This window comes from Erinaceus europaeus, chromosome 1 (assembly GCF_950295315.1).
Source record: "Erinaceus europaeus chromosome 1, mEriEur2.1, whole genome shotgun sequence".
Classification (NCBI taxonomy): Eukaryota; Metazoa; Chordata; class Mammalia; order Eulipotyphla; family Erinaceidae; genus Erinaceus; species Erinaceus europaeus.
The window spans coordinates 46,885,674-46,912,758 of NC_080162.1; the positions used below are offsets into that span (position 1 = coordinate 46,885,674).

Genomic DNA, 27,085 nt, shown 5'->3' on the forward strand with positions numbered 1-27,085 from the left:
TAGTCTTTGCTACACAAATAAAGATATATTTTCATTTGTATTTACTTTATTAGTATTAAAATTCCCTTTTGATTTTAGATGGAAAGAAAAGTACTTAGGAATATATTTTGGGGGGAGGGGTCAAGAGATAGTTCATCTGCTAGGGCACCCAATTATGGGGCCTGGCTTTGGGCTTTGGCACTAAATGCAGAGTACTACAGAACTAGGGAAAGTCCTGCTGCTTTACTTAAACTTCTTCTTCCTCTACTGAAAACGAAAAGAATAAAAATGCTAGTCTGGGAGTGTGTGCCTGTCCCCCCAAACACAATAATAGAGAAATAAAATACCCCCCCCCATTCACTTCTTTCTCAAGGAAATCATTCTAGAACTAAGACTTTGAAAAGCTGGTTACCCAGCCCTCCAGTACATTCCAATGTACTGCCAGCATTACTCCTGAAAACCCTCCATCCCATTAACTGGGAAATCACACCGACAGCCTGAGTGTACAGCTGTGGCGGGGCTTGGCTCCAGTGCTATCACACAGACAGCAAAGATAAAGGCTGCAGATAAACTGCATTGCATTCTTCAAAAGCCACACAATTTTTTTTTTAATTTTTTATTTAAGAAAAGATTAGTGAACAAAAGCATAAGGTAGGAGGGGTACAACTCCACACAATTCCCACCACCCAATCCCCATAACCCACCCCCTCCCATGGTAGCTTTCCCATTCTCTATCCCTCTGGGAGCCACACAATTTTAACCTCTTCTCTACTTCACTGTAACCATTACTAAATTCTGGATTTTACTACAACTAGTAATTCGGCAACAGGAGTCCTGGAGACTATAAAGCCGTAAGTTGCAAGCTAAGGTATGAATGCAACTCAGGAGTCAATGCTTACTCTTCAGGCATGACTTAGTAAATAACCCCCTACCCACTGTCTAGTCTCTAGTCCAAATTGTTCGTCTGTCTTGCTCCCTGGATAATGTTACCTCAACCCCAAGTAACCTGCTGACTGGAAGTGGGCACATGCTTTGAGGCTGGTGCTGTTCTAATATTTCACACAATACCACCTGACACCTTGACAAACTCCATCTGACAAGAAAGGAAACTGAGAAATGAAATCCTTGTCCAAAGTCTGACCGTCTGATATGTGGGCCAGGAATCAACACAAGACAGTTTAGTTCCAGGGGACAGATGCTGACCACCATGCGGATAGTATTTCGGCATTGCCTTGAGTGCCTGTCCAGGGTTCCTAGCGCAGTGTGTGGTCTCCTCAGACTGATGGGAATTCTCCAGGCAAATCACTCAGAATCCCCATGGGTCAGGTTTTCTGTGGTGCCTCTTAGCAGCATGTCTTTTTTTTTTTTCTTTCCCCAATGTTTCAGATGAGATAAACACTGAGCTGAAAGCCTCAGGCTTCCAAGTGCTACGCTCTAAAAGCCTGAGCCATTTCCCTGGCTGTGTCTTGAAATGTTTTAAGACCATCTTTTAAGAACAGTCATCAGCTGGTACTGTAAATTCTTCCCACAACAAATATACCCAAGACCTTACCTAGCAAACATACTTGCTATAAAACTGGATTCAGCCCGGGAAGGTCCTTCATCCCTCTCTTCAGATTAAAGAAGATGATGACAATGAAAGAGGGTAGCAGCTCTGCTGGCATTTAATTTGCATGCCACCTGCAAGTCCCACTGCAGCTTCAAAGTTAGCAACAGGTAAGAGATGCTCTTTGCACCAAGAAACTGTGTTAACCAATGCTAATGTTTTGAGAGCTCTGTGGAGAAGGAGATGACTGAGGATCCCTTGTTTCCCAGGTACCCTTGGTTATCTGGAAAGTAAGTGGGAAGTTCAGCTCACCAGTGCCAAAACCACACCTTGATGAGGGTGTATGAAAGCCTGGCAAAACTGTGTTAGGTAATATCACCCGAGAGAAAGACATCAGCCAGTGAGGGCTCAAAGTACTTAAGTGCATGCCATACTTACTGTAAGGTTTTCCAATTCTAGTTGCCGTACTGTATAATATGACTTTATGTCTTCAGAAATCAATGTTAATTTCAAATTTGTGTCTTCAAAGATCATTTCTTTTTCTCCTTTTTGTGGCCAGTATTGTGCACATTTTAGCTAGGAGAGAAAATAACACTGAATTGATGTGCACAACTGATTTTTATTCCTGTGAGAGAAGGTTTGGATATCTTCCTCAAACTTGCTGTTAACTTTGAGGACCAGGCAGGGTCTACTGTAACCACCCCCCAGTTGGCGAGCTGGGAAGGGGCCTATGAAAATCTAGACTAGGAGTGGCTGTGCAAACGCCTCAGACTTCTCAACCCAGCAGCTTTCTAGCTATCCACACAAGGTGTTTCGGGGATCTGGTCTTTTTGTGTCATCTAGATGGTGAGACCAGACTCCACAAAAGGTTTAGTTTCCCACAAACTCCCTTAGACAGCCACTTCAAAAATCATTAAGCACCTGGATGGTAGTCTTGGTGTAGTGCAGACTTCCCCCCACCTAGGAAAAACATGGCTAGGAGAGACTAAGTGAAACACTTTGAAAGAGTTGAGGGCTGTAACTGAGTGGAAACCATAGTTCAGAGGAGGCTTAGGAGGGGGTTGGTTCCTCTGAGATTGGAGATCACCTACTGCCCTGTCTTACCCTTTCATTCTACTTTGGTTCAGTTCAAAGAATTTTAATGTTCTAGCTTAATAAGCCCAGAAATCATGAGGGTTTTTCTTTAAAAAAAAAATTTATTTATTCCCTTTTGTTGCCCTATCATGAAGGTTTTTATTTAAATGTATCTCATTTGCTTTTTATTTAAAGCAAACACACTTCCAAAGATTTGCTTTTACTCAGAGATTAAGAAAGCAAGTCCTACTCCAATTCCATGATATCCTTTGCTTGAACCAAGTTACTGTGTCAGATACCCAGGCATTTCTGCTATTAGTGGTTCTGGAGAACAATATCAGGTAGACGGGGTTCTACACACAAAGTCTGTGTGAGCCAGAAATCTGACGACATGCCCAGGACTCTCAGTGTATGTGAAGAACTTTTTGGTACGTGGTATAAATTCAAGATACTTGTAATTCAACATGCATTGATTCACTCAATCCCTCCACTGGGCAAAGGGTGGTGTTTGTATGCTAAATGCCACAGTAGGTGGTGGGAGTCCATTTAGTCTCTGTCAAGAGAGATTGTTCATACCTTGTGGTGACAAGGTGACTTGGGGGAACTGCTGAGGAGGAAACACAATAAATTGTGCCATGGGAATTCAGACGAGGACAATGTTTCAGGTCAGTGGAGGATATAGCAGAGATCAGAGAAGCCCTGTGTTAGAAGTAGTCTGTGACACAGGGGTGCTGTAAAGGATGGCTATGACTTCCTAAGCAGTGACTGCCGAGGAGCAGAGAGAGACAGGACCAGTGGAGGAACCCAGACCACGGGGGGACCTGTAGCACCACTTAAGACAATGTGGAAATCAGAGGCCCTGGAGGAGAGGAAAGACAAAACTGCAAATGCTCACCTGTTCTTTTACAATATATATGTTAAAAAACAAAACAAAACAAAAAAAAAAACAGCAAAGTGAGACACAAACCAAGAAGCACCAAATTATGAGGCTGACACAGTATCGGGTCAATAGGGATTTTTCTTTCTTTCTTTAAATTTATTTTAAAAAGGAGACATTAACAAAATCATAGGATAGGAGGGGTACAACTCCACACAATTCCTACCACCAGAACTTCATATCCCATCCCCTCCCCTGAGAGCTTTCCTATTCTTTATCCCTCTGGGAGTATGGACCCAAGGTCATTATGGGATGCAGAAGGTGGAAGGTCTGGCTTCTGTAATTGCTTCCCTGCTGAACATGGGTGTTGACAGGTCGGTCCATACTCCCAGTCTGCCTCTCTCTCTTTCCCTAGTGGGCCCAAACATGGGTCATTTTCACTCCTGTCATCACCCTATATTGATGATGAGATGTTCTAATGCTTCTTCCTTTCCTCCTTTCTTGGGTGCAAAATAAAAAAGGGGGAGTGGGAAACAGGGAGGCCAGTCAGCAGTACCACATATAGGTAAGGATCTTAGTGTTGCATTAAAAAAAAAAAAAAAAAAAGGAGCAGCTCTGAATGTCATTTGAGGTGGTCCTGTGACATATGATTTGACTTTTCCATAGAAAAATGAAGAGGACTAACTAAGCAGACTATGAGAGATAAATAAAGCTTAAAGTACCAATGACACAAAGTCACATGCACGAAGGCACATGAAAATAGCATCTTGATAAGGATTCCAGGGACAAAGATATAGACAATATAAAGATACAGACGCAGTAATTATTTCCCATCTAAATAATAACCCCAACTCATCACTCTACACTAACATAGCTAAACTCAATTGTATATATTTTTTTAAATGACAGCACACAGGACTCTACATATTTTGTCTTTCTCAGCTAGACCACTGCTTAAATCAATTCCCCAAGAATTTTGGCTATCTAGATGACCCCAGTCTCACACATAAAATCATTCTCTGCACAGGAAGCAAAGGGTCTCAAAAGGGTAACAGGCAGGCTTGCCAAAAATAAGAGTGGAACATCCTATACTCTGTGGTTGAGGGCAAGGAAACAAACAAGTATACATTACATGGAATGTTCCAGAAATGCCCCACCCCCAGCTCACAGGCTGTGTGAATAGCTTATAGTTAGGCTAGTTGAATAAATATACAACTTCTTATACTTTTTCCAGTCAGTCCTTATATGGGTGACAATGTTAATGCCAAATTAAAAATGTTGATCCCAAAGAAACTTTAAGAATCTCAATCCAGGGAGTCGGGCTGTAGCACAGCGGGTTAAGCGCAGGTGGCACAAAGCACAAGGACCAGCATAAGGATCCCGGTTGGAACCCCGGCTCCCCACCTGCAGGGGAGTCGTTTCACAAACGGTGAAGCAGGTCTGCAGGTGTCTTTCTCTCCTCCTCTCTGTCTTCCCCTCCTCTCTCCATTCCTCTCTGTCCTATCCAACAACGACAACAATAACTACAACAATAAAACAACAAGGGCAACAAAAGGGAATAAATAAATAATAAAAAAAAAAGAAGCTCAATCCATATGTTGCTTTTCATGCCAACTTGCTTGCTCAATGACCCTTCCTTACTAGAAAGAACAGTTAAGAAGGAAAAAAAGAAACCACTGTTTCATTACAGCAAACTACAAAACGACCAGCAGTGTTTTCCATGGTCAACACAGCAATCCAATGGGAAAGGCTGTCATAGTGATCTGTGGTTTATTTCTGGACAGTTTTGGGTGGGAGTCATCCAAGAGCAGCCAGGGCCTGTTGGTAACATGCAGCCACAGCTCAGGGATATGACTTCCTATTGCCTTAGGACAAAGAAACTAAAGTAAATGTATATAATGGCAAAGAGAAATGACCTGAACTAATTTACTGGATAGAGACAGAAAGAAACTGAGAAATGAGGGAGGGAATGGAGGGGGGGAAGGGGGAGAAAGAGAGAGACTGAGACCTGCAGCCCTGCTTTACCACTTATGAAGCTTCTTTACCCCACCCCACCCCACCCCACCCCACCCCACCCCACCCCGAAGGTGGGGATTGGGAGCTTGGACCCAGATCCTTGTATATACTAGCATGTGCTCAACTGGCTGTGCCACCAGCTGGCCCCAGACCTGAGCTTTTATAAAAAGACAAATAAAAAGCCAATGCTACCGTATCTAATGATACCTGAATACTTAAGTTCTGACTTAAAACCCCCAGCCCCCAATACCATCTAGAACAATGGTTCTCAACAGAGGCGATTCTGTCTTCCTGAACACTGGGCAGTATCTAGAGACATGTTTGACTGGCCCATCTGGCTGCAAAAGTGCTACTTGGCATCTACTGGTTAGAGACCTAGCATGCAGCTCAGTGCCATCAAATGCACAAAACAGTGCCACATCAGAAAGTCATGCAGACTCAAAGCAGGTGAAAGACCCTGAAAGCAAATCTGTCCTGAACATCACCACAAGCCATCAGGTTTCACTTTCCCTTGCAGACGGTGTGTACTGTGGGAACCAGGTGATTTGTTTCTTTACTCGAAATAGTAACAACAACAAGAGTGGTAATGGGTGAGAGTTTGCTTCGCATTTGTAACTTCATGTTTCTCTTATCAGCCACTGAAGCAGAAAGAAAATTAAAAATCACTTCTGCTGTTTTTTTTTTTTCCTTTTTTAATGACAAGGAGCATTGTTTTATCAGCTAAACATTTAGGCAAGCTTTTTTTTTATTTTAAATTTTTTATTTAAGAAAGGATTAATGAACAAAAACACAAGGTAGGAGGGGTTAGGCAAGCTTTTTATCTGTTATTGTTCAGCAAAGCAACACTTTCCTTTAAGGGGACAGAAGCAACAAAAACATGATTTTTAAATCATACTGTCTTCATGAAACCTTTTTCCATGAGTAACTAAGATAGTTCTTTCTGTGTGGGGGAGGGAAGAGGCTTTGTGGTGACTGCTGTTTTCACTGCTTAAATTTCCTTTGATGTGTTACTTCTCTTTAAATAAACTGCTGTATTTCTTCTAAACAATTACTTACTTACTTAAACGAAAGTGGTGCTGGGGACTGAACCTAGGGCCTCATGCATTTGAGTCCTTCAAGCTGTGCACGGAATTAAGTCACCCCCAATTCCAAGCTGCCAGTGTGCTACTTCTTCGCACTTATGGGAGCTATTTCCTGTGCTGAGTCCCATACTGAACCCTACATGGTCTCACACAGGAGTCCTATATCAGGTAGTCCACTGAGTGATGAGAAGAGAATTACTAACCACAGGCAGATTAGAAAGACGCAATCTGTGGATATCTGAAAGTGTGTGTGTGTGTGTGTGTGTGTGTGTGAGAGGGGGGGGGGGCAATGTAATCCCTTAGACTAGAGAACTTAGCAAAAAAATTGAGGGAAACAAAACAAACAAAAAGACTGGGTTGACTGACAGAAGTCTGGAGCCAAAAGTACGTAGTGGGGTTAAGGGTAAATAGGGCCAAAGCATATAAAGCCCTGTGAAGCAGTGGGGAGCTGTGAAAGGGTTTTTTTTTTTGGGGGGGGGGTGTGGGTGGGGGTGGGTGGGAGGAAGAATGTGTTCTGGATGTAGGGGGTCAGAACAGCCAGAAGGGAGCAGGCAGAGTGGCAGCAGTTGAAGGGACAGATGTATGCAAGTGGAAGGGTGACAAGTGTCACCTCTTGTCCAAACACTATCCCACAGGATGTTTTAAGAGTTGCAAAGTGTGGGAAGAAAGGATGGCAGAAATTCAGATGCAAATGCATAAGCTGACAATGCCCACATTAAAGAGTTGTGGTTAGGAACCAAATTCTGGGACCTTTATGGGGGTAAATTGAGGGTCCAGCTGCACTGAGTTCCACAGATGAAAGACACACCCCAGCCAGAAAAGCAGGCATTGTGAAGACATCGTCTACAGACTGGCTTTTCAGAATACAACTATGTTTGCACAGTTACATAATGTAGTAGAAGTGGCATAGGATAAAATAGAAAAACAAAAAAAAGAAAAAAAAAGAAGTGGCACAGGAGACGTTAAGAAGTGGAACTCACAGATCAAACAAGTAATGCTGACTGAAGGGTAAGGGTGGGCAGGTGTGTGTTGTGTGTGCGTGCGCATATGTGTCAAGGGGCAATTTTACTTTTCCCTCCATTGTAAACCACTTACTGATTTGTTTATAATAAACATGCATTTATACATAGCTTATTTTAAAAATTTTTGATTAAAAGTCTTACATTGCATATGAAAAATATAAAAGCAATCCAAAGAAATAAACTTCAATAAAAAAGTTAACTTTATGACGGGTAGCTAGAGATGTAATACAAAGAGCAGTTATGTCCAGGACTTACCGATCCTTTCTCCATCACTCTGTTGAGCATGACAACACCCCTGCTTTTCTGCTCCCATACCATCTCCCAAAAGTGACCGCACGTATTTGGCAAAGGGCCCTGCAAACACACAGTCCACAAAGTATATGTCATTTTAACATCAACACATACTAGTGCCAGTTCACCACCCTCACCAGCTTTGGCAAAGTGGTGACCTAGACAAGAACTTGACTCTCCGCTTCATAGGCGGTGAAGCAGGTCTGCAGGTATCTATCTTTCTCTCCCCCCTTTCCATTTCTCTCTGGCCTATCTAACAACAATGACATCAATAACAATAATGAAAACCAAAATTTTTTTAAAAAAACTACATGGCTGATTAAGTTGTGGTGTATATACACAGTAGAATACTACTCAACTCTTAAAAAACAGTGATTTTACCATTTGCAGCCCATCTTTGGATGGAGCTTGAAAAAAATCATGTTAAGTAAATTAAGTCAGAAACAGAAGGATGAATATGGGATGATTTCACTCTCAGGCAGAAGATGAAAAACAAGACCAGAAGAGAAAACACAAGTAGAACCTGGAGTTGGTGTATTGCACCAAAGTAAAAGACTCTGGGGTAGGTGGGGGGAGACTACAGGTCCAAAAAGGATGACAGAGGACCTGGTGGGGGTTGTATTGTTATGTGGAAAACTGGGAAATGTTATGCATGTATAAACTATTGTATTTACTGTCGAATGTAAAACACTAATACCCCAGTAAAAAAAAAAAAAAAAGAACTTGACTCTCCAGCTTCATGGTAACCATAGTTCTATTGTCTACCATGGAGTGAAAAGCCATTTGTGTATCTCAGGGCTAGTTTGGGGATGACTGACAGGAGTGAATATGCTGATTCTGCTTTCTAGTTTTGGCTGGGTGGCTAAGGGCGTTTACTGAGGGCCACCCTTTTCCAGGATACCCATAGTCTTTTAGATGTCAGAAGTTAGTAAGAGTTTTAAGTTATTTTGTGTACTTGTTCAAATAATTTTTTTTTCCCTTTCAAGGCCAAGGAATGAGACCCACACTGGGAATTCTGAATGTGTATCTAGACAGATTCCTAGTCTACTGCTAGGAATCTTTAAGATTTCCATCAGAAGCAAAAGGCTCCAAGGCAAGTATTTATAGCATAGAATTCACATAGCTATAGGCCCTCTTCTGGCCAAGGCTCTGCTGTCTCTTTCTTTATCAAGAGGCCACAGGGCAATTCTGGCATTTTAATGTTTTTTCTAAGTGCATCAATGCCACACGTACCAGAAAGGATGAGTGTTATAACTAAACTGAATCTGAAGGAAGATGTTTTCCGTCCTTGCTGCTTTCTAGGTTGTTTAAAGCCTGTCCTTAAAGACATGGCAGACTTTATTGAAATGCAGCTAATAATAACATTTGAAAAATCCTTTCAGTTGACAAAGTAAGGCAAAATCATTAAAAAATGAACAAACAAGTTCAAACAATCCATTTACCTGGGTAAGAATGTAACTCCTTTGGGCTTCTTCCATTTTTATCAAACTAGCATTGATATAGTCGTTATCCTCTTGATGAAGTTTAATCCGACTATGGTCAACTGAAAGGCAAACCAGACCTCATAGGTTAATCCCTGTAGAACCAAAGTGTCCACACAAACTATGTACCCACCCTGGGAAAGGAAAAAAAAAAGTGATTTGATGGCACTGAGGTTATTCACACTGGATGAGGCTGTGCTGTTTTAACTTCGATTTGTCAACAATATGAGGATGACTAATACTTTCAGAAAGTGTCTGAAAGAATGATAAACAGCAACAGAAATAAGCTACATTAACATGAACTATGACCTATTCAGAAAATTTATCCTTAGGGTCTATCTTCCTATGAGACTTAATATTATCTAGGTTGTATGTCAAGGGCTCCCTTTTGCCCAGCATGTATTTTTTTTTTTTTTGCCTCCAGGGGTATTGACGGGCTGGTTGCCTGCACTGTGAATCCACTGCTCTGGGTGGCCATTTTCCCCATTTTGTTGCCCTTGTAGTAGTTATTGTTGTTATAGATTTTGCTGTTGTTGGGTGGGACAGATAGAAATTGAGAGAGGAGGGGGAGACAGGAAGTGAGAAAGATAGACACTTGCAGACCTGCTTCATTGCTTGTGAAGCAACTTCCCTCCCTCAGGTAGGGAGCTGGGGGCTTGAACCAGGATCCTTATGCCAGCCCTTGCGCTTTGGGCATGTACGTTTAACCCGATGCATTACTGCTCAGCCCCCATGCATGTACTTTTATGAGGTAAAAATAATAGCTTCAGTCTTTAAAAGTAAACAATGTCCTTAAAAATTCCACTTAATTCTCAGTGTCCTAGTTGATATGCAAATGAATGATAATATATGATTTGTGATCACACCTGTCCAACCTTAATCTAATAGTTAGTTTCTTAAGTGACCTACGTATACAAGTCTGTCAAATAAAGTTTAAATAAGTTCTTATTTATTTATTTATTTATTATTTATTTTTGCCTCCAGGGTTATCACTGGGGCTCGATGCTTACACTACGAATCCATTGCTCCTAGAGGCCATTTTTCTCATTTTGTTGCCTCTGTTGTAGTTGTTATTGTTGTTATAGCTGTTGTCGTTGGACAGGACAAAGAAATCAAGAGAGATGGGAAAGACATAGAGGAGAAAATGATAAGAAACCTGCAAACCTGCTTCACTGCTTGTGAAGTGACCTCCCTGCAGGTGGGGAACTGGGGGCTTATGTGCCATGTGCGCTTAACCCACTGCACTACCGCCATGTGCGTTTAACCCACTGCACTACCGCCCGGGCCCCTAAACAAGTTTTTTTAAAGTTCAACATGATAAATTTAAATGACTCTAACTCTGCTAAATTTAGAAACTATGATGATCAAAAGAGAGTTTAACTAGCTGGAAAACTCTAGAATCCAAAACACAGAAAGTATCTTTTACTTGGGAGTTCTGCCCCACAATGATTAAAGCACAACCACTTTTTCTCCCCTTTGATGATGACTTTGTCACAAAAGCAATGGTTCTCTGAAGGCCATTTTCCTTATCCTGCCAGTGCAGCTAACAGTAGCAGGTATGTATTTCTACTTGTGGCGTAATGCAAAGAAAGATGTTCTCTGGTGAACAACCACAAACAGCTCCGCCCTGGTTCAACAGGAAGAAGGAATAAATGAGGATAAGTGTTTTGGGGCTTTTAGTCTGAGTGGATTCCAGAGAGGTTTTTTTTTTTTTTTAATTAGTTATTCTTTGAAATAATGTTTCATGGGGACTTAATTCAGACTGAAATAGGTAATAGTTAAGTTGGTCATGGAGATAAAAGGTTTAAAAAGAGAGAGATCTGATTAACACTGGTGGGCTACATCAGTGAGTTCAAATAGCAGTGAGTGACCTTGGACAAACAACTTAAGCAAGCCTCTGAGCACTGGGCTTTTTACTTGTAAAATGGAAGGCAACCAGATTATCGTGAGTCATTCCCCCAAGTTCTCCTATAACATTAAACATAAATTACTTTCTCTACTGGACAGCAGAAGTAGGGAGAAGAAATATGAGGAGATTAGAGAAGAAAAAGTTTGGGAATTATTTTCCTGTAAGGATAAAAGTGCTGATTTTTCTCAGTAAAACCGGTTTATGAAACCATTTAGATAGTTCTGGTAAGAAAAAAAAATGTAGCAAAGAAAAAGACAGTATTGTGGCCTGGGAGGTGGCGCAGTGGCTAAGGAACTTGACTCTCAAGCATCAGGTCCAGAGTTCAATCCCTGGCAGCACATGTACCAGAGTGATGTCTGGTTCTTTCTCTCTCTCCTCCTATCTTTCTCATTAATAAATAAATAAAATCTTAAAAAAAAAAAAAGACAGTATTATTACCTGATTCAAAGCAAGTTCAGCTAAAGAGTTCAAGGGAATAGAGTTCAGCTAAAGTTAAGCTCACGTGGCGTGAGCAAGGACCGGCGTAAGGATCCTGGTTCGAGCCCCTGGGTCCCCACCTGCAGGGGAGTCACTTCACAGGTGGTGAAGCAGGTCTGCAGGTGTCTGTCTTTCTCTCCCCCTCTCTGCCTTCCCTTCCTCTCTCCATCTCTCTCTGTCCTATCCAACAACGACGACATCAATAACAACAACTACAACAACAATAAAAAACAACAAGGGCAATAAAAGGGAAAATAAAATTAAATAAAAAAAAAAAAAAAGAGTTCAAGGGATCTCCAGACACTGGGTAAAAGCTATACACACAGTAATTGTCCTTTGAAACTCACAGTGCCTGATCATAACCTCACAGCAGAGTCACCCAAAGAGTTAACTTTTTCTTTTGCCCCTCCCTCTTTGCCTTCCCCCATCTCCTCCTTTCCTTCTTTTTCAAAATAAAAACCAAGAGGTGCCTGCAGCCCAGGAGGTGGTACAGTGGACAAAGTGCCAAGCATGAGGTCCCAAGCTTGATCTTTGGCATCACTGTGCCAGAACGATGCTCTGATGTTCTCTCTCTCTCTCTCTCTCTCCCCCCTGCCCTCCTCTCATGAATAGACAAATACTAATATTCTCAGGTGAACTACACAGTATCTTAGATTCGAAGTGCTGAACTGGGGGGGTGAGTTATTGGGGTGCCATTATGTGTCACTTGATGACCTAGAAATACACTTGAAATGTTCCTAGTAAATGACACCTGTTAACAACCATCTCCACCAGGCTAAGTGGCCTGTTATTTGATTTCACTTGCACAGAAGTCTGTATGATGAGAGCTACTCTCATTCTCTAGATCAGAGAATATTGTGCTCAGATCTAGACAAGTTTGAAGTGGCAGTCAAAGATACAAACCCAGACAGGGAACAGTGGCAGCCATAAGAGGCAGACTATTCTGCACTAATCCAGGTCCATTTTTAGTGCCCCTCCCAGGACTTCGGGCACCACACAATTCAGGGCAAGATGCACTGCCAACTCTCCAACACTGAACTGCCAGTCATGGTCATGGGTGCAGTGCTCTCTGGGATGGAACAGAGGAAGTGCTTGTGTGAGAAACGACCCACTGTATCTTCTAAGTCCCTGGCAGAGACTACAGCCATGGGTGCTGACTGTGAATAGCCACAACCTCCTCAGTGACCGACAGCATCTAAGAACCCTGCAGATGAGAGACAAAAACCAAAACCCTCTGTGGCTAAGCAGAGGTAGCAAAGTTCATATCCTTTACTCAGCTCCACTTTTCCTTGCCTTACACAATTTTTTTCTTTCTTTTTATCTTTTCTCTCTCCCTCTTTTTATTTTATTGACTAGGACAGAGAGAAATTGAGATGGGAGGGTGAGATAGAGAGGAAGACAAGACACCTGTAGACCTGCTTCACCACTTGTGAAGTGGCCGCCCCAGCAGGTGGGGAGAGGGGGGCTTGAATCTGTGTCCTAGCATATGCTAATGTGTGTGCTCAGCCAGGTAAACCACCATCTATTTGGCCCTCCTTATACAGATTCTAACACATTTAGTTAATGGTTAAGAAGTCACAGGAGGCTGTCAGAGGCCAGCAAACATAAACAAGGGGAGAAAAGTAAAAATGATGGGGAGCCAGGTGGTGGCACACCTGGTTAAGTGCTCACATTACAGTGCACAAGGACGTGGTCTTCACCTGCAGGAGGGAAGCTTCACAAGTGGTGAAGCAGTGCTACGGGTGTCCCTCTGTCTCGCTCCTCTATCTTCTTCTCTCCTCTGAAAATTTGTCTATATCCAAAAAGAAATAAATAACATTAAAAAAAGAAAAAGAAAAGTAGAAATGCTGATGGTAGTGGGAGTGGGGGGAGGTAGACTTCTGTCTCCAGCAGAAGGAATGAACAGCCTCCCCTGTGCCTGTGCAGGGCATTAAAATTAATACAATGCTCAGGCCATAATAATACTATTGCTGAGTCAATCAGAAAAGGTTCTATTGTGCCTGCTAAACTACACTGCTTTAGCTGGTAGGAAAATGATTCATCATAAAAATAAGACAACAGTGGGAGTCGGATGGTAGCACAGCGGGTTAAGAGCATGTGGAACAAAGCGCCAAGGACTGGTGCAAAGATCCTGGTTCCTCATCTGCAGGGGAGTCGCTTCACAGGCAGTGAAGCAGGTCTGCAGGTGTCTCTCTTTCTCTCCCCCTCTCGTCTTCCCCTCCTCTCTCCATTTCTCTCTGTCCTATCCAATAATGACAACATCAACAATAACTACAACAATAAAACAATTAGGGCAACAAAAGGGAAAACAAATAAAAAATAAGGCAAAGCAAAAAAAGGGGGGGCGTTTCTTTGAACTTGGCTGAATTTTCCAGAAACTGAAACTTTACCCTCTCGACAAGGGTGGAAAAATAAATTATTAGTCTAAGTCTCTGATGCCTTTATTATAGGAAACAATCAGGTCATAAACCTCTACTGATATTGATTTATTACCAAATCCAGCACGAAGGACCATAATGGGGATGCGAATACTTACAGGGACTGACATCTCTGTACCTGTTACGGTTTTTGTTCACAGGAAGTTTGGCCACTCTACATGGGAAGTCACTGGCTTCATGTCGGATATCCTATAAGAAAAGGAGAAAGAGTTCTCTTTTGAAAGCTGTGGCATCAGGACTGCAACCAGACATTTAACTGGGTACGGGCAACATGCCAAGCACTGAAAGAGACCCGGAGTCGAATCAGACATTAAACAGAGCCAGTGAAGGAAACACATGGTGGTAATTCAGAGGCAAGTACAAGGTCATGGAAGGAAAACACAAGCGGAACAAACACATGCCTAGAGTAGGAGGAAGCACAAAGGAGCTGGGAGCTGGAAAGATTTGGAAGATGACAGAGATGGAAGTTTCTGTGTGGATATTCACTCAGGAGCACCTAGCATAGCAAAACATGGGGGCTGGAGTTCATATCTTATGCAAGGAACAGTGAGTAGGTTGGTGGGGAGGAGTGACAGACGGTGGAAGCACACAGGTGGGTAGGCCAGATCTTGAACAACAGGCATGGGAGTTCCATCTGTAACCTTCTACAAAGCTACAGCAATTTCAAGCAGATAAAATACACTTTAAAAAAAAAAAGAATCTATTTATTTATTCATGAGAAAGATAGGAGAGAGAGAAAGAACCAGATATCATTCTGGTACATGTGTTGCCAGGGATTGAACTTGGGAGCTCATGGTTGAGAATCCAATGCTTTATCCACTGTGCCACCTCTCAGACCACATAAAATATGCTTTGATGCCAACAAACTACCCGACTGCTGCTTTTTAAAGAGATGTTAAGCATATCCCATTACACAGAACTGTCATAAAGAGGAAGTGTAAGCCTGCAAAACAGCCTGCCTGGATACTGTGCCCACTTTGACATGCATGCAACTCAGGTTGTGACCCAACCCCCACAGCTGGGTGTTGTGGCATCTTTCTTAAGTTCCTGTCTCTCTCTGAGAAAGCTGACCAAGAGCAGTGAAGCCCTGGTGACAATGATGACCAAAAAAAAAATAAGAAGTTCCTGGATTAATAGAACCTGCACTGTGCCTCTTGCTGAACAGATCACAATCTATTTTGTTCTAAAACACCAATATCATCACATTAAATTAATATTTTCTTTTTAATTTTCAATTTAATATTATTAAAAGACAAGCCCACACAACAATGTGAGTGTACTTAATGCTATAAAACTGTACACCTAAAAATTTCATGTTATACTGTAGACACACATACAGGTAAACTACATTTTTACAGGCATATATTACTAAAATTAAAAGAAGTCAACACCACCCACAGTAGAGAAGACAACGACAACAGAATTATAGAAGCTGGAAATCAGACTGACAAGTTATTGGCAGGTATGAGAAAACTCAATGACAAGCCAGGGATGGGAAAGACAGAATCAAGAATCCCCCTGCTTTTACCACATATACTCCCAGAGACTAAAGAAGCCGTCTCACAAAGAGGGGCTAGATTCCACACAGGGGACCAGCTGAGCCTGACTGAGGAGTGGGCTCTCCACCACCCCCACTGACGCCTTCCACGCAGCTGGGAGACTGCCGCCTCACGCCTCTGCAGAAATCTGGAGACTCACTTTCTGGAAAAATGTAAACTAGGATGATCCAAGCAGACAAAAGGAAGACTATCAGAGAGGTAGGTACCAGGTTGTGCCATTGTTAGCTGCCCACTGGAGGTCCTGCAACATGCACAACCATCCATTACAAGATATATATACCAGGTGCATACACAATGACACACGATATACAGAAGATATACGATGTGTTGAACAAAGAAGAAATTTACAAGAAGAAGGAAAAAAGCATCCCCAGAGGAAATAAATTATGGAGAAAAGCTTTGAAAAACCACATATAATATGCTAAAAAAAGTATATTTTATTTAAGAATTAAGAAGATTGCTATTATATAAAATAAACAAATATGCTGCTAGAAGTTAAACAGTAAAGTAGCCAAAATGATACATTTAATTGGAGAATTAGGAGGTAAAAGCAGAAGAAACCCTCCCAGAATGTAAACTCAAGTAAATAGCAAAAACTTAAAAAAAAAAAATCAAGCAAAATATATGGAAAAAGTATCATAAAAATAGTTTGAGAAAACTTCCCAGAGACATCAAGTGCTCATAAAACAGCAAACCAATTTTTAATTTTTTTTTTTATCAGTCTGATAAGTAAGAGTTACTTTTTTGCTTGTTTCTTTTAACAGAACACTGCTCAGCCAGCACTGGCATATGGTGGCACTAGGAATTGAAACTGGGACCTTAGAGCCTCAGGCACGAAAATCTCTTTGCATAACCATTATGCTATCTCCCTAAACCACAATAAACCACCTTAAGGTTCACTAATGTTTCCAGATCCCTACAAAGAGAATATTCAGTAGGTTTCTGAAACTTTCTAAGTTTACTTTCTAAGCATAAAATGATTTAAATGGCTTCAAACTTTACAAGGGTACTAAAGGTTTGACAGAAAAGGCGCAGTGACTTTAAAATTCTGAAGAAAAATGACTTCCATCCTCAAATTTCACACCCAGTCTAATAATCAAGTAAGAAAAAAAGCAATAAAAGCATTTCCAGGGAGCTAGCAAAATTGTTCACTTGGGTAGTGCACTGGTTTGTCATGTGTGCAACCCAGGTTTGAGCCCAGTCTCCACTAGTCTATGTCCATTAGTGCTGTGGTCTCTTCCCAGGTTGGTAAAACAGTTCAACTGGTACTACATGCCTGAGGCTACCGGTTCAATTCCTGGGAATGTTTGTATCAGAGTGATAGTCTGGCACCTCTTCCTCCACCCCACCCCCCTGCTTTTTTTTTTTTGCCTCCAGAGGCCTGGTGTCTGCACTACAAATCCACTGCTCCTGGTGCCATTTTCCCCTTTTTATTTTATTTTATTTTATTGGGTAGGACAGAGAGAAACTGAGAGGGGAGGAGAGGGGAGATAAAGAAAGATACCTGCAGACCTGCTTCACTGCTTATGAAGTGACCCTCCTGCAGGTGGAAGCTGGGGACTTGAACTACGTGCACTTAACCCAGTGTGCTACTGCCCAGCCCGTTCTTTCTCCACTCTACCTCCTATGAAATAAACCTTAAAAAAAGCATTTCCAGATATGCAAGCTCTTACCATCCATGTTCTCTTTCTCCATAATTCACTGGAGTATGTCTTCTACCTGATTAAAGAATGAAGCAAAGAGTGCCAGCAAAACAGCTGACTAGGACAGTGTGCTGCTTTACCACATGTGCAACCAGGCTCAGGCCCAGCTCCCAGCGCACTGATGGAAACTTGTGTGCTGTGGTTTCTCCTCTCCACCCATCTCTATCAGAAAGTGTGAGCCTAGAGCAGTGACACTGGGAGGGGGGGGACCAAGAAAGAAAGATGAAACACCAACATCCAGCAATACAAGAGCAAAGGCAAAGGAAAGTTCCACAAAAACAATGAAGAGAAGTGCTCTGAGAATGACAACTAAGTACCAGAAGTAGGAAGCAAGTCTGTCAGACTGAAGCTATAAGACTCCAGAGACAGATGTGTCAACAACCCCGTATTACAGTGGCCAAATGAAACTAGCCAACATAAATGAAAAGACCTGAAATCCAGGAAGCAGGAATTCAACTGAGGAGAAAAGCAAAGGTAAGTTCATGATAAAAGCTGCGTGTGGCAGGCCTACATGCAGGAGAGTGGAGGTCTCCTGTAGGAATGTCACCAAGATAAATCTGTAACTCAGAAATCAATCACTGGAAGCCATGGGGCAATATAGTAGCCACTAGCCACACATGGTTTCTGAAAGCATTTGAAATGTGGTTAGTCTGAAAAGAAATGTTTGTATGAAAATACACAGTCATTAGATTGTGACTACCGAGCATTTAGAGAGAGTAAAACATAAAAAAATTTAAATATTCATTGTTAAAATAATATTTTGGGGGTGGGGGTAGATAGCATAATGGTTATGCAAAGAGACTTTCATGCCTGAGGCTCCTATGTCCCAGGTCTGATCCCCTGCACCAGCATAAGCCAGGGCTGATCAGTACTCTGGTAAAAAAAAAAAAATATATATATATATATATATATTTAATAAAATAAATAAATAACATTTTAAATATATTGAGGTACATTAATTTTTCTTTTCTTCCTTTCTTTCCTCTTTCTTTCTGCTACACTGTATTTCTATTGAACAGAACAGCTGAAATTGTGGAAAGTTATTTTTAGAGACTACAGAAAGGATGGAATCAGTAGAAGATTAAAAGAAAAAAAATGCAAATGAAAAAAGTACAAAGGAAACAGTATAGCAGAACACAAAAACTGTGTATAACAAATGAGCAAAAAATAATGAAGTAATGAATACTGTTTTAACCAAAGTATAGCCTACTGGGAGAATGGGGGAGGGAGTAAAAGGAGAGAAACAGCAAAAGGCATGGTTGTTTAAGAAAACAAAACTCTACTTTAGTAAAGGTCTAAATGAATCTAAAGGTAAATGTCTCATTTAGAAATATGAAGATACATACAAGGTGGAATACAGCTCCAGGGTCTGGGTGGTGGCGCATGTGGCTGAGCACACATGTTACAATGCACAAGGACCAGGGTTCAAGCTCCAGTGCCCACCTGCTAGTGGAAAGCCTTGCAAGTAGTGAAGCAGTGTTGCAGGTCTCTCATTCTTATTCTCTCTCCCCCTCCCCTCTTGATTTCTGGCTGTTTCTATCCAGTAAGTAAAGATAATTTAAGAGAGAGAGAGAGAAGAAGAAGAAGACAGAAAGAAAAAAATATATAAAGAAAACAGTTGCAAGAGTCAAAAGTGATCATTTACGAAGAGAATTCATGGAGGGACGGACTGAGGTGTGGTGGGTCCAGGACGTCCAGGGGGGAGACAGAAAGAAGGGGGGAGGGTCTCATTCTTTCTTCCAATTCTGCCCAGATATACTCTGCTGAATTTATTGGTATAAAATTGTACACATAATATGCTTAGTAATGTATGCAGATCAGCAGGGGATATTGTATTATTAATTTGTATCTTTTTTTTATTGATTAATCTGATCAGAAATTAATTTTGTTAACAATTAAATTTTTATTTAATTGATTTTCCTAATTGTTTTCAAGTTCAAGAAATTCCATTTTCTATTATAATTTCCTTTCTTCTACTTTGGATTTTGATCTAGTTTTTTAAAACCTTATACTTCACAACTTTATTTTTCTAATAAAACCACTTAAAAATTTTTGCAGATTTCTGGACCTCTTTCTCTAAGTTTCACCAGCATTCCTTTTGCTTTGTAAATTCAAGCCATTTCTAGCTCCTTAAATTCCAATCTCTGTCTTCTAAACTCAGTGAGACTGCCAGGCAGAAAGTAAATCATAGGGTTCATATTATATCCTCTTTAATCTACTCAGTGACAGCTATAAAGCTATTCAATAATTTTAATGTTAGTTACTGAAGAAAAATGAGATTTCATATAGGTATTTCTTTAATAAATGTAAAAATTCTACTATGTGTTAGGTACTATGCTGGATATTGGTGATACAGCAAAGAGCCAAACTGATAATAGCTGATAACTGATAATAACTTTGTTGAACTCCTAAAAGTGAGATAAAAACAATTAAGGCGGGGGTCGGGCGGTAGCGCAACAGGTTAAGCGCAGGTGGCGCAAAACGCAAGGACCGGCATAAGGATCCCGATTCGAGCCCCTGGTTCCCCATCTGCAGAGGAGTCGCTTCACAGGCGGTGAAGCAGGTCTGCAGAGGTGTCTATCTTTCTCTTTCCCTTTCTGTCTTGCCCATCTCTCTCCATTTCTCTCTGTCCTATCCAACAATGACATCACCACCACCAACAAGAACTACAACAATAATAAGACAACAAGGGCAACAAAAGGGAAAATAAATAATAACAAAAAAAAACAAGGCATATCATATATGAGATGATAAGTTCTAAATTGAAAAAAATAAGACAGGGAGGGAGGAGAAACCACTAGATGGGTAGGTTACTTTAAGTAGAATGGCTACATAAGAGTCCACTGTAAAAGTGACATTGGAGAAAAGACCTCAAAGAGGTGAGTGAGCCACGAGAACAACGGAAAAAAATACTGGAAAGCGAAGATGGCCTCCATGTTTGAGTAAGAACCACTGTGGTTAGAATGAAGAGAACAAAGTAGCAGAGACAAAATTTCAAGTCAGCAAGATCATGTTGGATCCTTGAAGCAATTCTAAGGATTCTGACTGTCAGACAGAATCACATGGGATATCATGGAAAAGTTTTGAGAATAGAATTTAAGCTTTGGGCTACCACTGGTAGGAAAGATTATGAGATAGAGGGTGTCAAACGTGGAGGAAAGGATGATTAGGCAACAAAAGCCATAGTATAGGCAAAGCATAATGGTGGCTTAAACTGTGGCAGCGGTAATGAAGCAGTAAGAAGTAGTCAAGTTCTAGAAAAGTTACTAGGAATCTCACTGGGTGAATCTTTTGTTTCTCTATTTCAGATTTTTGAGCCTTCCCCCCCCCCCCCCCCCCCCCCCCCGCCAGCACTGCTCAGCTCTAGCTTATGGTGGTGTTGGGGGTTGAACCTGGGACTATGGAACCTTAGGCATGAGAATTTCTACCTGCACCCTGTGTTGCTCTATTTTAAATGGCATATGAAATATATTTCACTTAGTAAAATGTCAGGATTAGAAGCTTAAAAGTGAGAAGAGATAAAGTATCTTTAAAATTAAAAGTAACAAATGAGAGTGGTTTGGAAGTAAATGGATTAGCCATCAAAATGCAAATACAGAATTATGGCAAAATAAGATCTCTTAACTCTAAAGCCTCCTCAAAGGTAACAACAGATGTAGAAAATGCAGGCCCACTTACTAATGAAGATTTAAGATACTGCTGTCACAAGCATAAAGTGTCACCAGATCTTTTATTATGCTCAACAAAGATTAAATAAATCACTGTATCTAATATTTTCACATAGAGAAAACAAAATAAAGGACTTAAAGCAAATGATAAGAAGACAAATGCTGGGTAAATTTAGGAAAACCAGGCCAAGCAGGAAATAATAAACTTGCCATGGAGTAGGTTCCCAGAAATATCTCCTAAACAAAAACACTAAATAATTCAAGAGTCAGGCAAAGTATATCCTAGCAATTCAAGGGTAGGAATCACATCAGTTGAGAAATTTTGCCAGTGGGAAATTAAATATACCAACATGTAACATATAAAATCTTTACAACATTCCTTTTATCCCCTAGCTTGCCCTTTACTGTTTTTTAAAGAACCTATTCCCTATTTCTAAGTGTGGATTTCAGAAATGTGACATAATAAAATATAATAAATGCCAAACATACATAATCCCCAAGAGAATAAATGTGATAACATGCTACTGAAACCTGTTTAAGTTTGGTAAATAGTACCAGTAAATGGCTTTAATTATACTTTATCATTTTATATATGCACTAGGCAAACAAAATGGCCTATATTATCTCTATAATAAACCATTTTTATTTAAAAAAATGCAAATACTTCCAAGATTGTAATTTAGCTGGTTAGAAATGTTTGCTAAAATCTCATCAGAACATTTGCTGTACTGGAAATCCTAAAGGAAGTAAGAAGAGCAGAAATCAGTATTACCTGGATACTTTCCAAAATCATATATATATTTAATGTGTTCCAGGGAGTGAACCCAGGGTCTTGTGTGTGTGCACTGATCTGCCTCCAAGCTGTTATTTATTTATTTTTTTATTGCCACCAAGGTTATCGTTGGGGCTCAGTGCCTACACAATGAATCCAACACTCCCTCAGCCACCCACCCTACCCACCCCCATTTTTGTTTTTTTCCTTTATTTGCTAAGACAGACAGAAATTGAGAGAGGAGGGAGAAAAAGAGATACATGTATACTTGCTATACCACTTGTGAAGCCTCCCCCCTGAAGGTGGGGACCAGGGGCTTAACCCCAGGTCTTCAAACATGGTGACATGTGCACTCAATTGGCTGTGCCACTCCTGCCTCCCTACCCTCAGCCCTGTTTTTAAACATTCTTTATTTTTATGACAGAGAAAGAGCAAAAGGGGGGTGGGCTGGGAGTGGCAGAAAAAGGAGGATAGAAAGACTGGAAAGCACTGCTCCACCTCCATACAGTTCTCCAGGTGTTGGCCCTGGTGCTCCCATCAGAGACCCAGGTATGGTAAGGCCATGACAATTATAATTCTTGATTTTTTTTTTGGCCTCCCCTACCATTCATGTAATCAGCTAACAATCTTCCAGCAAATACAATGGGATAATATATCTATAAAGCTCTTGTTAACAGAATGAATTAGGGTCCAGAGAAAGTCAATTTTTGTATTTATTCAAGAAAGCGGTTCGTTATCCATTATTCAAATACCTCCTAAATCTAATTAAGCAAAAAAAAAAAAAAAAAAAAAAAAAAAACCAAACTTGGTTGAAAGCTGACATTTTTTTCATTGAGATTTTATTTTTCTTGAAAACACACAGACATGCAGAAATATTTCCATGAAGCACTTAATTAAGTTAAACACAGCAACTCTGGGTTTAACACATTCTGTTCCACAACTGAGTAGAACTGATAAAAGGTATTATTTAAAGTGTCTAATAAATAAGGAAGTAGAGACAGCATCCCATTAGCACCTGGGAATCTGACAGGAAGGGTCTATATGGCTCCCCTGCCACCAATCACAGGCTCGTGATCAAAGTAGGTACTAAATGTAACTGTTGACTGAATTTTACAAATAGCCATTTGTAAAACTGTAAAAGGGCTCTTCAAGTCCAGAGTTAACTCTATGCCAATGTTTTGTTTATTGCAACAGAAACATTTTCCTTAAAGGGAATATGTTTAAGCAAAGCAAATCTCTAAATCCAACACAATTTTCTCAATTACTTGTTATAAAATGAAAGTTAATTGGAATTACTGATTTGCTTTGCATTTGGGTCAGACTCCTGACAAGATAATTATCAAAAGTTATTGAATCATGAATTCAAAGTAGAAATGGCTTTTAATAGTTCAGTTCTTTTAGTAGTTCTGTTCTCAAATCTAAGGAAAAATAAATTCTTGTGACAGTTTTTATTTGCTAGAAGTTCAGTGAATTAGAAAATCCCTTTGTTCCTTCGGAACCTTCTATACAACCCCCACTACTACTTTACAAATGGTTGCCCAATTTCATTATTCAAGCTGCTAACTACTATTTTATAAAAGCTCCTTGCACTCAGAAATTAACAGAGCTGGACTGAAGGGAAATGCAGAAGTACAGTAAAGGCTGTAATTTAAAATGCAATAAGTGAACATGCAGGCTGTACATTTCCTGGAACTCTTGCAGCAGTCACCACCAAATAGGGAGCTATAGATAGAAATGGGAGGGGGAAGGGAGGACCAGCCTAAAGTTTTAGAAGCCCAATCTTCAGACTAGTGTATGTTGAGTAAATTTATTAATCATACATCCTATATATGGAAACATACAATTTCTGTACAACACGGGGTACTTTGAGAAATACACAAAGCCAGAAGTGTCTTTCATGTTGAAAACAGTGAATATGAACAAAATCCATCATGTATGGAAGCTAATAGGACTTACTGTGAAACCTGAAAAACAATTTACTAGGTTTACATACCTATCTAATCAATATGCAAGAATTACAATGACCGGCACTGTGAATTATTAAGAAACTACAATGCTTATATAATAAGAAAAAGCTTAAGATTTTAAAAGCTTTATACTGAATTTTAAAAGATGCTAAAGGTAAACCAAGCACCTAAGAATATTATGTGATAAGTAAAAGAAACAGAAGGAACAAAACTGGTCAGCGTTTAAAAGGCACAAGGATTTACAGTAATCATCCCTGCCAGTTAAAAGAAGTGTTGGGTCATATTCTACACTGGTCTGGGGCAAGGTTAAGAGATAATGGAATTAGAAATCACTAACAGAACACTTACAGACATTTGGAAAACAACATGGGAAAAAAATACATAATCAAATTGCTTTCCTGCTTCCCCACAAATGAGAAAATGGACAGGGATGGGAGGTATGGAACACCTTTTATAGAGTTCATTGGGAACATCTGGTGGAGAAGTGGGTTCAATTTCTTTTTCTGTGTAAAATCTCTGCTCCGAACACAAATCACTGGTTAAGTACAGAGGATAGCACAAAGGTATGGATGGCAAGGTTCAAAAACAGAAGAATGAGTAAAAAAGAAGCAAAGGATCTCCCACTCAAAATGGTCTGAAAGCACGGTGTCCAAAACACATAAGATAATTAGTTCTGAGAAAGATAACCAAATCAACGAGAAAAATAAGCTCATTCCTGATGAAATTTCCTGTCTTTCCTGTCAGATCCTTTAAAGAGGAATATAGTTTAGATCAGGAATAAAGGAAGGAATTGTATATAAAAAAGATGCTATGAGGCATTGATCCAGGACGTAGGGCTAGGCTCTCAAGCATGAGGTCCTGAATTTTATCCCTGGCAGCACATGTACCAGAGTGATGTCTGGGGCACACTCTCTCTCTACTCCTATCTTGCATAAATAAATAATAAATACGTAAAATATTTATTTAAAGGATGAATACAAATAGGGAGAAAAGAAATCAGAAAAAGCAGACAGAAAAGAACAAGAGAAATCTTGGAAATGAAACTGACATTCATTGAAATTAAGAAACCAGTTAAAAAATAAAACAAAACAAAAAACCAAACCTCCAGAGGGTATAAAACTCTGAACTGAAAACAAAGGATGAGTTAATGAAAGCACAGAGGAATGTTGTTGAAAGATGATAGAATGACCCTACATAGACCTAAAAAAGGCAGTACTCAGATATCCCTACAGAACAATCTTGACAGTAAATCAAAAATTTTAAGTTTTTATAAGTTTATCTATTGTTGCTGATTAAATTTAATTTAATTTAATTCTTATTTTTTAAATTTAAATCTTTAAAGAATTCTATGGTGACAGCCATTTAAAATAAAAAGGAGACCACTGCCATTGATGGTGACCCTAGACCATTTAAATTTTTAAAAAGCCACTTTATGTATTTGTGGTTAATAGTAATTTCTGTTTCTCTAAGTTTTATGCAGTTTTAAAAATATGCAGTTTCAAAAATAAAAATTACTTTCCAGCTGTATGAACATTCCTTCCTTTTAGAGCGGCTGGGCATTGCACATGCAATGCTACTTTCTATTCAGGTAGAAAGAAAAAGAACAGGAGAGACCCCCACGGCACCAGAGCTTTCCTTGGTATCACAGAACCTCCATGAGATGCCATCACTCAAACTTGGGCCGTACACAAGGTTATGCACATGTCCTACCCAATGAGCTATTTTTCTGGCCTAGGAGGACCATCTTTCCAATATCAACATTATCTATTAAAGAAATCTTGATTTCAGGGGTACAGTTCCATATTTCCCCAAGATAGGTAACACTATACCTTGCCCAGGAAGATCTTATTTTTAAGAAAACTTTCTGATTAATAAAAGTATAGTGATATGACTCTCCACTCCTTAAAATCTTAAAGCGGATACACTGAATTTAGGCCTTAAAACAAGAAAGTGGAGAAGTACTGACTTCATTATTGTCAGGCTACCGGAACCTTTATAGTATTATACATAAAATCATTAAGAAGTATAAAAATTTCTTTCTCATGTGTCATTAGACTTCAGGTTTTGTTTTTTACCATCCTTAATGTCTGTCTTTCTTTCTCTCTCTCTCCTATAAAATCACTTATGTTTTCTGTTAAATGTCATGTATTTCACCTTGGACAGAAATCAATAAGCAGAAAATGAATCAGACTTACAGTAATTGATGTCAATAAAACACTGGAACCAGTATCTTTTTAAATGCTGAGAACCACAAAAACCATTTCTCTAAGAAAACATTGTAAAAAACTGAATTTACTTTCACTTCTGTTTAGTTTATCTTCTCCTTTCCATATGGAGAGTTTAAAATCTTCAGGCCCTGGGTTCTGGCATATTGCAAGAGGGCAGTGGGACAGCTGACTAAGGATACAAGTAGCTGGCAGACACCCAAAAAATGGAAGACAAACACCTGCCTTCATAGAGACCCAGACTGACACCAGTTTCCTCTCCCACTCACCACCTCCCACAGCTAATTTCCCTAAGTTCAGTGGTCACAGAAAGGGACTTAAGGAGTCCACATGATACTCTTGCCCTGAAATGTTTGAGAACCATACTTATAAAACTGGTATGACACTTCTGTAAACAGCTTAGTATTATGTATAGGAGGAAAACACAATGTCAAAATGAAACTAGCTTTGGTTAAGAATTTGATATTTCAAGAGCTGTTTAAGGTTCTGTTCCCATAAATAAGATATTTCAATTATCATGATCAACTGAAGCAGTTTTCTAAACACTTTCTAGATGTAATCAGCTTTTCTATATACCACTTGCGAAGGGTCAGGGATCAAGAATGAACAGCGCAAAATCAATGTCCAAAAGCAGTGGAAGTGATAAGTAAAATGCCAATCTAGGCAACGACTAACCAAGTTCTGCCACAAGGCTTTCTAAAGAGGTTTGTGCATGTGATTAAGAAGCAAGATTTAGATTCAATGTATGAATCCCTTCAGTTCATCGGAATGTTTGAGTACTAACTATGAGGCAGACACTAAGGATAAGAAGATGAGCAAGAGTGGCAAAAATCTTGTCATCAAGCACAGTCAGATACCAGATGCTAGGTTCTGAGCTACACACTGTCACATGCAACTATAATAAGCACATTCATAACTATTCATCTAATTTACAGTCAAAACTGATGGATCAATGTCCTTGACAAAGAGAACAGTAACAGGGGAATCAATCACTCTTGG

General features: G+C 40.0%; 1 protein-coding gene across 3 annotated transcripts in view; it reads right to left on the reverse strand.

Annotated features, from left to right (window-relative positions):
• Window positions 1-27,085, reverse strand: part of PTPN1 (protein tyrosine phosphatase non-receptor type 1) — a 76,507-nt gene that overhangs the window by 8,344 nt on the left and 41,078 nt on the right. The window contains exons 2-5 of one of the 3 annotated variants that reach the window (XM_007533132.3): window positions 14,291-14,381; window positions 9,330-9,430; window positions 7,852-7,950; window positions 1,964-2,101 (exon numbers count right to left, since the gene is read on the reverse strand). In XM_007533132.3, the coding sequence (XP_007533194.1) occupies window positions 1,964-2,101; window positions 7,852-7,950; window positions 9,330-9,430; window positions 14,291-14,381 (429 nt within the window). The remainder of the gene's footprint in view (window positions 1-1,963; window positions 2,102-7,851; window positions 7,951-9,329; window positions 9,431-14,290; window positions 14,382-27,085) is intronic. The other 2 variants (XM_060185446.1, XM_060185440.1) reach the window with 2 other exon arrangements.